General features: G+C 40.1%; 1 protein-coding gene across 3 annotated transcripts; it reads right to left on the bottom strand.

Moving 5' to 3' along the window:
* Positions 1–805: 805 nt before the first annotated feature.
* Positions 806–10011, bottom strand: LOC135544211 (palmitoyltransferase ZDHHC20-B-like). 3 transcript variants are annotated; one of them, XM_064971656.1, is made up of 14 exons: positions 9771–10003; positions 8667–8693; positions 8463–8557; positions 7065–7182; positions 6897–6966; positions 6672–6704; positions 6199–6319; positions 5913–5948; positions 5162–5294; positions 4910–5036; positions 3279–3365; positions 3107–3180; positions 2974–3021; positions 806–2806 (listed from the first exon to the last, which is right to left on the bottom strand). In XM_064971656.1, the coding sequence occupies exons 1-13, from the start codon at positions 9886–9888 to the stop codon at positions 2978–2980; spliced, it is 1083 nt and encodes a 360-aa protein (XP_064827728.1). In that variant the 5' UTR covers positions 9889–10003; the 3' UTR covers positions 806–2806; positions 2974–2977. The 3 variants fall into 3 exon arrangements, with proteins under 3 accessions (XP_064827728.1, XP_064827727.1, XP_064827729.1); XM_064971655.1 differs by having other exon boundaries at positions 806–3021; XM_064971657.1 differs by lacking the exon at positions 5913–5948 and having other exon boundaries at positions 806–3021; positions 9771–10011.
* Between the last annotated feature and the right edge of the window lie 1951 nt (positions 10012–11962).

Raw genomic sequence — 11962 nt, forward strand, 5'->3', positions numbered from 1 at the left:
TCCTTCCAGTTCTCTGCTGCCAATGACTGGAACAAATTGCAAAAATCACAAAGCTGAAGACTCATATCTCCCTCACTAACTTTAAGCACCAGCTGTCAGAGCAGCTCATAGATCACTGCTCCTGTACATAGCCCATCTGTAAATAGCCCATCCAACTACCTCATCCCCATACTGTTATTTATTTTGCTCCTTTGCACCACAGTATCTCTACTTGCACTCATCTTCTGCACATCTATCACTCTAGTGTTTAATTGCTATATTGTAATTATTTCACAACTATGGCCTATTTATTGCCTTACCTCCCTTATCCTACCTCATTTGCACACAATGTATATAGACTTTTTCCTATTGTATTATTGACTGTACGTTTGTTTATTCCATGTGTAACTCTGTCGAGTTGTGTCGAACTGCTTTGTTTTATCTTGGCCAGGTCGCAGTTGTAAATGAGAACTTGTTCTCAACTAGCCTACCTGGTTAAATAAAGGTGAAATAAAAAAATATGTAACAGTGAATGCTGTGATTTTCCATGCATCTGTCACTGACACCTCGTTCGTTGACCCCACAATGTGTGAATAGTCTTATATTGCTAAACCTTGCCCTCACGTTTGCTGAAGATTTGCCAAGTGACTTATGACATGACAGTGGCTTATTTTTGCGCATTGCTCTCATCATATAAAGTGGTCTAACTAAAATGTTAAATCAGACGGTATCCAACATTTAGCAGGCCCTACCCTTGTTGTAATGGGACGATCTAGGCAACCAACATTGTTTCTAACAACGTAGAAGTGCATTAATCAAGCATGAATGCACTGAAAACAGTATTTATTGTTAAAATGTACACATTAATACAGTGTATTTATCTACAAAATAAAAAAATTATTGAACTTTGTGCAAATTATTTCCACATTTAGATTATATATAAAAAAAAAACATGAACAACCAAAACTGGCTGACAGGGTAGTACAAATAGTGAGAAAATACTTAACATGCAAAACAGCTTCAATAAAAAAATAAGATATTATTTAAAAAAAAAAATAACAGGAAATTGGTCCATGATTTACCATCAACAGATTTTGTGAATATACAATGTAGCACAAAATACTTCTATGGCATTCATTTAAAATGAGAAAGTTAGGATTTCTGGTTAGTCACAATGCTCTCACTCTACATTCCTCCACGATAGGATGTTATACAAACATTTATGCATCCAGTAAACAAACCGCTTGCAAATTCCAAACAACTCTCCTAAAAACCACATGGATCATAGTCAGTTGGAAATTGAGAAACTCGATCACAAATATTCTGAATTAAAAAAATACAAAAATAATAAAAAGTGTCCATTGAGAGGTTGATGTCTAGCTCTCGCCTCCTCTTGGTGGTCTATGAGCATCCTGGCATGATTTACTACAGCAGAACAGTAACATTCCCAGGGACTACTACACATGGAAACTGGCCTACTGGTATTAACAAATCTGGTTCAGTACATTAAATATTTATGTATATGCTCAACATTGTACATCGTCCACGACAAAACAATCAAATAATAAGAAAACAGCAATAATAATCAAAGAAAGCAGCATTTGTGATGTAAAATGTGCTTTAAAAATATTTTGTTCAAAGCCTTCCGTTTTTCTCCATATGTATGCCATTCATCAGATTGAGAAGTCAGGAATTGCATAAAGTGAACACAAATAGCAATTCCTTATTCTCAAAGATAGAACTCTGACATCAAACAATTAATCTCACTTTCCTGTGAAATGTGTCGAAGTCCCCTCTCGCGAACGAAAGTGATGACTTCACAGATACCTTAATCTTCATAAACTCAGTTTAAAAAACGCTACATATCTGAAAACAACATGGCAATGCAGACAATAGCAAAAATAAACAATGGAAAATCGGAAACTTAAAAGAAACCTTGAAAATAAATACTTAATGGAATAACAATGCTGTCCAATGTTAATGAATTATACACCTCTGATATCACACCTATGAAAAAGCGGGCTCTCCGGGTTCCATTTCCATCTGTATAAATTGTAAAGCTATTACACCATGCTACGGTCAACTATGGCACTGTACTATACCTTTGTTCTTCCATACTGTACTGAAGGCACAATGCACATTTAAGTTCCGATGATGCAGAGCAGGAGAGGATTTTGGGAGAGACATAGGGTCCTACAACGCCGTGGTTCATATAAACCTACTGTCCTATTGAAATCAATGGATATGCTTAGCACCCGTCACAGGATTCAAGTGTAAAGTAAACACACGCTACAATCAACTGAGACAGTAGTGCTCATGACCTTCAGGGCCTCAAGACACCACATTGTATCCTCTGGGTTTAATCAAATCAAAGCCACTAACACATTTTCTGTGCTAAGACACAGTGACCTCTTCATTTTTCCAATAAAGCAAGTGAATACTGATTTGACGGAGGCGTATAACTGTAAAGCAATTATTTTCCTGCACTTATCTGACCTAGTGCAAAGAGTATTCTTTTTTTTGGCTTGAATAACAGAGCAGTTCCAGAGATTAATAATAGTTACCAACAAAAATATTGTTGTGCGTTTTTGGTTAGCAACAAAGAAAACGCATCTGCATGCGTTTGGTGAGGATGGAAACTGAAAGCTGATTAAAGCTCTGGTGACAGATGTCGTGTCCATGACAGTCCAGGGTTTGTCCATGGTAACAGGGATGCTGTTTGGTGGTCATAAGAACGACAATAGAAAGGATGACGGCTATTCGAGAGCGTTTACTTGACATTTTGTCCATGGTAGTAGGGGTACTGCATGTGATAAAAGGCTGGTTTCTGTAGAGACAGAGATGCTGCTGGTTGTAAGGCATCACAGTTAATGGCTCAGTTGTCTCCTGGCAGACATGTAAACTGGCCATTTGAGCCACCTGGTGGTCATCAGTTTCCACTCTAAGGTCTGCAGGAAACACGCGCACTTCAGCGGAACTCATCTATAGGCTTACCTGTCTATGATTCACTCTCCATTGTCACAGTTACCGTCTGGGCTACGTCTGAAACACAAGGGTTCTAGGGTCAGGCAGCACACAGACACATGGCTACTTGACATTACAGGATATCTATGGGGAATCTACATACCATCCTGATGGCCCTCAATGTGGTTAATGTTGTTGCCAAGGATGTGCTTGGGGCTTGCCAGACCATCTACAGAGCTGTTGGAGGACAAGGCAGAGATTAATTTAATGAATTAGGTGAGATCATTTTACTGAATCAGGAAATAAATAAATCAACCCGAGAAAACATAAATAACCTTTTGCCGTTGATCTGGAGGCCCACAGCTATTTGCTCAGGATCTAAGGTCAGCAACCGGGTGACAAAACTGTGTCCATCACCATGACTAACGGAGAGAAAGGGGGAGGAGAGAGAGAACAGGGGGGGGGGGCATTTGGTATTTAAACCCTGCACTAAGTTTCTAATTACTATAATAATTAGATTAAAACTTTTTAAAATGCTTTTTTAAACAATACAAAACATACAAATAACATCACACCTGCATCTCCAGAGCCCTTATCACTCTCTGCCACATGGCCTCAAACTGCACCCTTTTGTTTCCCTCCGTCGCCCACGCACTTTCAACATTTAGATAATAAAGCACTTGAACTTTCCATTGTGTTAACAACGGAGGATTGGTTTATTTCCAGGTTACGTATACGTTTTGTCAAGGTGACTGACGAGAAAAGTATTGTCCAACCCATTGGGTATCTCACTGTAAAAGTACATTTACACTAATACTTCTGACAGCCAACTTTCTCAATCCGCCCCTAACTTTTGGACTTCAAAACAATCCCAGAAGGCATTGGATTATTGCCTCATTGTTAGTTTTACACTTAAGACATGACTCTGCAGTTATGCTGTAGAATTTGTGAATTTTGTCTCTTGTATAATAAATTTAATACATTAGTTTATACTGGATTAAGCCTACATTTTCACTAACTGTCATTTCGTTAGTTATGTTCCAACATTCCCTCCATCTTGTGCCAATATCAGTTATTTTTCAGTTTTAGTTCCAATAGTTTTTGTCAGTTGGATAGGCTTGTATATCTTACCCATCATATGAACATCCTGTTCTGACTCAAATAGGATTCCCTCAAGATTGCTCTGTTGTCCAAAATATCAAATAGACATTGTGATACGTTTTAAGTTGCATGCATTTTAAAATATCTACATTAGTCAATCCAAAATTGCTTTGTAATGCTGTCATGGAAATATGTGTGTTTCTATGACTTTAGATTTACATGTGGACCAATTTATTTATTGGTGAATTCTGAAAAGCTATCCAAGGACTGTTCGATGGGCTTGTGTTTTTAGGAGGTCATATTGGTTTTTGTAGAATACGTAAAAAATGTCCATGTTGTTCTTAACTATGAAGTTGTTAATGTTCTTAGCTTTTTCCTTTGAAAATAAGACACGTAAAAAGATTCTGGTGTGAACATGTGCATCTTCAAAATGTACCCATTTTCCCTCTTTAATGCATTTAACTATATGTCGCAAGCAAAAGCCTTGAGAGGCAAGTTGATACAATTCCAAGTCTGGAATGTTAAACATTTGGAAAATGTTACTTTTTATTCTAGCAGTTTTATTTGCCCATATACAGTCTGTTATGACCTAGTATACTTCGGTGGGGTAATTCGCATTACCGAGAATAACTATACTTTGGGAGCCATTCCATTCTGAAAAGGTTAATTCTACCGCTTAGATTTCTGTGAAGATTGTTCCATTTAATTAGGTCTGCTTTCATATTGGTGAATGATGGGATCAAGTTCTTTATATATTTTTCACTTATTAAGCACCCTAAGTATTTGAAATGTTTTGTGGTCCACTTAAAAAAAACAATTCTAAAACTCCAAAAGAATAGGTAGATAGTAGCCTTGGTGTTTTCACCTGGTGTAGATGGGAAACATCCAGTACTTCTTCTGGTCTCCAAACACCTCCACCACGTTCCTACTGAAGCCCAGAGAGAAGCCATTTTTGTCTGGGCCATTTCTGAAGACAGGAGCCCTGAAAGCCTCTGAAATAAAAACCAATACATAAACTTATACTATGACAAACAATGATAAAATGTTGTCAACAATCAATGAAGACAATAGTGGATGAGATGTTCTGTGTTACAGCATGGTGAGGCATGGCAGCTACCTATGGTGGTCCTGTTATTTCCCACAAGCCAGAGATGGTAGCTGAAAAGCGACAGGATGCTGATGAAGAACATTGCCGCCACAAAAAACAGAAACAACACGTGGAATTTGGCGTGAGTGTCGGGCAGCTGATTCTTGAGAGGGAAGAGAGAGGAGAGCCGTTAGTGATGTCATACTTTTCAACAGAACCATACAGTAGTAATGTTAACCTTCTGCACAGACACACAGGATGTGCACAGACACACAGGATCAGTCAGTTGTAAATGACAATGACCTCATTCTGGAGAAGCAGAATCTGAGCGTACATGACAGTTCAGTGAATGACCCCAGCAGGTACTACATACAGTACAGACCTTTGGTTGTCTGTGAATTCAATATGCAAAATAAGACATGCCAAACAACCAATCCTGTCCAACTCCACACTGGGCCTCAGTTGGCCAAGATGACAGTGGGCATTCATTGTCACAGGCAAGGCAGCATACAACACAGACAAGGACAGAAGCCCAGTCTTAACACTCAAGGAGGAACAGACAACAGCTTATGCTGCAAGACAAGAGTGACACATACTGAAGAGAATCCCTCAACAGCGACTTGTACATCAGACAAAAGGCCTGTGAATGCCATTATGGGTGGAGCTTCTCTAGCTTACCTTATTGTGACTTTGCCATTAGTGGCAATAGGCTATTGAAAGAAGTTCAACCTTACTTTTTAACTAACCATGACGATCAGATGGTGACAATCTTGCATTTTACCTGAGGACAATCCCCAACAGATCTCCTTCGGCAATGCTTTAGGCAAAGTATTAGAGACAGATTGTTAGTGGAGAAATGTGTGCAACTATTTTACAGCGATTAGATATAAAAATAAATCTGACATGCAGACTGCTCAAATTGAGGTGGATTATGTAGAGGATTTGGGTATTGGCTAATTGGAACATGCGATCAGGGATCTTACTGCTGTCAGTGTTTACACTCAACCACTAAGCTCTGGCTAGGGAAGAAATTAAAGGAAGCTAGAGTATTACTTAGTAGTACTTACTGTCCAGAATTTTATGAAATACTGCAGAACAGTAGCAGCGATAAACACACAATACAGCATGGAGTAGGCCAGAAACAAGACAAAGAACTTGTAGTTCGAAAATCCAACACAGTTATTCACCCTGAGCAAGAAACAGAGAGAGATGGGTAAATTAATCAGTCAATGTGGCTCCTGCTGCCTTCTCCACTAGTTGCCTCTATTCTCTAATCTGTATCAAATACAGTGATGACAAAGTCTACAGAATTATCTGTTTGAGAGCTGGGTAATCCCTTTTCCATTGCTGTACTAGACAAAACAGTGACTTCATCAAGTAAAAATGTCAGACAGATCAAATATGCAGTAGAATTGAGAGGATTAAACTCTCCACTGATCCAATCACTATCAAGTCAGTATGAACAAAGAACTTCACACACAAAAGGAGTGTACTGTTGCTAAGCATCTAAATTACAAGAACGGACTGAGCTGTTACATACCATGGACAGTGATGATCCATCTTCAGTACACACCTGAGAGAGAGACAGAGAGAGAGAGAGAGACAGAAAGAGAGAAGAGAGAGAGAGAGAGAAAGAGCACAAAAAAACAAGGGAAAGAAGAAAACAGTATATTACTTTGGAGTTGAAGCATCTAAAAAGACCCCACATAAAATCCAGTGGTGCATCTCATCTGAACCCCATAGAGACAGAACGAACTGAACTCACATGTCACAGGTGGAGCAGTGGTGGCAGCGGTCGGGTTTGATCACCTGACAGTGGTCACAGTACCGGACGGCTGTGGAGAACATACCAATATACCTGCTCAATCATCAACTTTAAATCCAAGGTGTGTGTGTTCCAACCATGTGTCGACTGTATTCTCTGTATTCTCACCTCCGGTCCCAGTGCGTGTGTAGACAGGCAATCCTACGGCCTCTTTCTTCAGGATGTCCTGCTGAGCGTCTGGATGCTCCTTCTCATACTGCTCCTTCTCCACTTTGGCCAGACAAAACTGATGGGAGAACAGAGAGAGTGTCACCAAGTATGTTATAACATAGTTAGTACCGGTAGTCATGCATCTAGAAATTAGGGCCCAGTTGAAATGTGAAACAAGTAACTTGAGATTGAGACAGAGTAATCCCACTCCACAACCATATGCTCTCACACACTCCTATGTGAACATCTGCTGTACAGTATAATTACAGAGCGCCTAAGGAACCACCCAGCCCAGTGCCCATTCCCCTGGCCCCGTGGCATTGTGGTGTAGCATCTCACGGGAGGCAGAATGAGTACTACTGGTGAAGACTTATACACTGTGTATTAGGGCTGTCTCCGACTAAAATCTTGACTGACCGAAAGTAGTCTGTTCTTATGACCAGTCGGAATTTTAAAACATGCATTTTTCCATATATAGACACAACATATGTTTGAATGAAAACTATATGTTGGCTACTGAGCTTGTCTGATGCTTTAAGCACTGTGATTAAAAATTAAGAAACAAATGACTTAAGCGGGAGCCAGAGATCAAGATAGCCTAACCAGAAGCAGAAGACGGTAATAGGCTACACCTGCGGTCAGTAACCTTTTCCATTTGGAGTGCCAAGTTATCCTACCATTTCTACTGCATGCCAGTTACGATTTACATATGCACAATTTAAGTTGTAATAAAGTCTATATATCTCAGAATCAATGTCATGTGGTTAATCAATATTCTATCTAAATGAAAATGATACAAATCTAAAAGTAACTATCGCCATTGCCAATATGTAAAAAACCAACAAACAAAAACATTGCAGCCCGCAGGTAGAAAATATCCTGATAAAAATAAATATCCTATAAATCACATTGGCTACACATGGCCTGTCTGTAAGGAACTTGAAACATTGTATCAACTATTCATTTGGTCCGAGCTAGCAAACTTGCAACATTGTATAAAATATTCTGGGCCATATCCTGGGCTGGTGAGATGCGGACAGACTGACACAGCTGTAGGATATTTGTGCATGGGATAAGAAGTAATTGGGTAGGCCTATTTTACGACATTTCCACAGGAAACAGAAATTGCCATAACCACACAAACATTGTAGATGAGAAATTATGGTAATTAACTGTAAATGTACTACCGGTGATACTGGTGTGCTATCCCAGCGGCATCCGCAATGGATTAGTCCACTCAGACAGGCGTCTCGTGTGCCATACATTTAAAAAATATATATACTTGCCACCACCCCACATCAGCCAACAGCCTATCGACCAGTAGACTAAATTGGGTCAATGACCCACTCTGTATACCTCTTTAGAGGGGCTGGCTGGCCTACTGCAGATAGTCTTCCAGTAGGACCAGATAAACATGATGAAGAACAGGTGGAAGACAACCAGGTATGATACTGTTGGAGAGAGGGAGCAAGAATAAAAAAACAACCAGGTATGATACAATAGAGTTTGTGTGATCAAAGACAGTTGTGAAAGCACCAAATGTTTCTGAATGTTACTTACTTTTTTCTGCATTATTTGGGATTGTAACTGAAACAGACAAAGTACACACAAAGAGAGAAAATAGGAGTTTAGAGAGGGCATCTGATTGATGCGTCTGCAGAGTTACAGTACTACAGTAGTCTGCTCACATCTACAGACCCCCTCCTCTCAACCCCCAGCGGTAGCCTGGCACTACCAGTGGGGGACCCACCCATCACAGAATGCTTTGTTTGCCCTGCTGAAGGGATGCCCCTGATTACAGCCACTCACTGACTGACTGACTGACAGACAGACATGCATGTCATTGTACCATCAGCAGCAGAAACAGGCTAAAACAGGTTTAGTCACAGTGAGGTTCACATGACGAGTCAGCGATATGGGAATAAGAGTATTTGAGGGCAGAGTAGCCTCATATCAAATGGCTCTTAAGATTATTGGCACAATCTAATACAGAATCACAGCCCAGATGAGACCTAGGCTAAAGAATAAGAAATAATTTAGGTCAAAGGGGCTTCCGAGTGGTGCAAGACACTGCTTCTCAGTGCAAGAGACGTCACTACAGTCCCTGGTTCGAATGCAGGCTGTATCACATCCAGCCGTGATTGGCCGTCATTGTAAATAAGAATTTGTTCTTAAACTGGCTTTCCTAGTTAAACAAAGGTTAAATTTAAAAAATGAGGGTGAATGGGCAAGACAAAAATTGTAAGTGCCTGAACAGGGTGGTGCCAGACGCACCAATTTGTGTCAAGAACTGCAACGCTGCTAGGTTTTTCATGCTCAACAGTTTCCAGTGTGTATCAATAATGGTCCACCACCCAAAGGACATCCAGCCAACTTGTCACAACTGTGGCAAGCATTGAGGTCAACATAGCTCAGCTTTCAACACCTCGTAGAGTCCATGCACCCCAACGAATGGGGGGGGGGGGGGGGGGGGGCTTCTAACTATGAGCATGATTGACTATCCGCAACAAAGTAGTCTTTCACAGTTTCACCTGTTTTCGTCCCACCACATTTCTGTACTGTTTCCCGAATCCTACACATCCTCCAGCTGGGCAGTCAAGCAAATTAGTTTCAATGAGGGAACAAACCCCGTTAATCATCCAAAAACGATAATTGTATACTTACAGATACAGAGTTCCACGACGTATGCATAATAAGACCAGCCAACGACGAGGTTGATGAAAATAACAGGTATCCAAGCTAAACTCCGTTGACAGCACTTGAGTACATGATGCGGCGCCATCTTTAATCCTGCGGAAAATAGTGGTGTGACGTCAAAGCTCCAGCTTTTTGACTGAACCGAAGATGATCTATTATATTGACAAGATAGTCGAGTAGCTGCTTTAACAAATGACTGAACAATGTAAATTCATGTCCTCAAAAATGGAAGGAAAACGGGAGGAGTCAATATCAGGTGGGACCATTCTAGCCAATCAGAAAGGGAAGATACGCGAGTGAACAACACGCACAGCTCCAATATAATCGTTTTTTCCCAAATTGCCGAAACGCCACGTGCGGCCACTTATATAGTGCATTCGTAACAACCTCACAATTACGAAACGTGCATTCGATCAAATAAGCCTCACGTGGAAAATTAGCAGTTACATTTTCTGCTCGACCAAATTCGACACTGTCTCATTGACCTCCATACAAGAATACCTCACTTCGTGGACAGATTTTGGGCAGAGTAATGCCGCGTTCAAAACCACTGGGAGCTTGGAACTCGGAAATCTCTGAATTCGGTCTGTTCAAAAGAACTGGGAACTTGGAGAAAAAATACGAGGTCCGACTGGGAAAACCCGATTCGAATAGTCATCCAAATCGGAATTTCCACTCGGGAACTCGAATTTATTTTTTACAGCTTTTTAGACTTTCCAACCTGAAGATCACTGACGTCATGATTTGTCCTCGTATTATTTCGAGTTCCCAGTTGATTTGAACGCGGCATCAACCCTTTCGCTTCACCACTTCCTTTCTCACTGAACAATGAACGCCTCTTCTCCATCAGATGAATTCACCACACATATGTACAGCTGTGAACTGGTAGGCCATGGAGACTGGACGTGAATTGAATCTTATTAAATTACCGAATTGTGTGGGGGTGGGTGATTCTAATAAGTTACTATTGCAATGTCTGCTTGTGTTCATTGTTTGAAAAGGCTTCTTAAGTTTGTAATTTGCACTTTAAAACGTCAGAAATGTTTCCTTATGGAAATCAAGTATCAACCCCTACAAAAAATGATTTCCCTGCTGTAGCAAACTGTCTCAAATGAAGATCTTATGTCTGTAAGCCTCATACAGGGGTCTTCAACCTTGTCTTGCCCAGGGAGCCCCTCCTTGACATACGGTGACCCAGAGACCCCATCATACTTTATCAATTCATTTTTTATTGTCTTGTCTTATCATCAGGTGTATGATAATAGCAAGAAAAAATTTGAAACATTTTAAAATTAATAGATTTGGAAGATAGGTTTTCATTATTTTGACCTGACCAGCAGTTGTTTAGGCCAATGTAGGCCAAGGTCCAAGTCAAGAAAGCTTACCAGCAGCCAGTGGCACTTCCCGCACTGGTAGCCTATTCTAGGATGCTTTTTCAAGGCCTATGTCAGATATTCCAGTGAGTGTAATTGGCTCCAATGAGTGTAGTTTGCTCGATATTAGGAGTTGATAAATAAAGTTGACATCATTAGAAAATATTCTCCTCTTTTCTACTGTAGGTATGTCACTAGCAATATAAAAAAAATAAAAAAATAACACTGAACATAAAATATTATTTATATTATTTTATAGGACCCACTACAGTACCTTCGTGGACCCCCAGTTGAAAACCCCCTGGCCTAGACCACATGAGAATGGATAACATGTTTTATATGTTTCACCTCATGTGTCAAAGTTTATGACCTGGTTGCCAAACTTGCCATATTTGTTTGGAGATAAGAGAAAGGCTGTGCCGGGTACCTACTGTTTCTTTTTATTTTAATATGCAAATGTTGTTTACTTCTGAGGTCAATATGTGTACGATTATAATTTGTCACATGTTAGCCCCAGCTTCACATGGCCAAACTCTACAGCCTTACTCAAGCTGAGATGAGCTATTATTTTATTGGCCAAAGTACAGTGCTCCTACCTAGAAACAGAGGGCAGCAGTGCTATTGAAAAAGACACCCACAGACTAGTTCGTAGCCTACATGATCCAACTTAAGCTTATTTAAGTCTGCCTGTAACCCTGAGAATATAGCAGATCAACAAAGTCAACTGAACAGAATTGATCAACAGGCGAACGGTCCAAAATGAGTGCAAATACAAATACACAATTC

This window comes from Oncorhynchus masou, chromosome 8 (genome assembly GCF_036934945.1).
Source record: "Oncorhynchus masou masou isolate Uvic2021 chromosome 8, UVic_Omas_1.1, whole genome shotgun sequence".
Lineage (NCBI taxonomy): Eukaryota > Metazoa > Chordata > Actinopteri > Salmoniformes > Salmonidae > Oncorhynchus > Oncorhynchus masou.

Coding starts and splice junctions, on each gene's coding strand:
- LOC135544211 (XM_064971656.1), bottom strand. CDS start 9,888: ATGGCGCCGCATCATGTACTCAAGTGCTGTCAACGGAGTTTAGCTTGG. Junction 8,558..8,666: donor CCCAAATAATGCAGAAAAAA/GTAAGTAACATT, acceptor TCTCTCCAACAG/TATCATACCTGGTTGTCTTC. Junction 3,366..4,909: donor ATGTTTCCCATCTACACCAG/GTGAAAACACCA, acceptor TCTCTCCGTTAG/TCATGGTGATGGACACAGTT.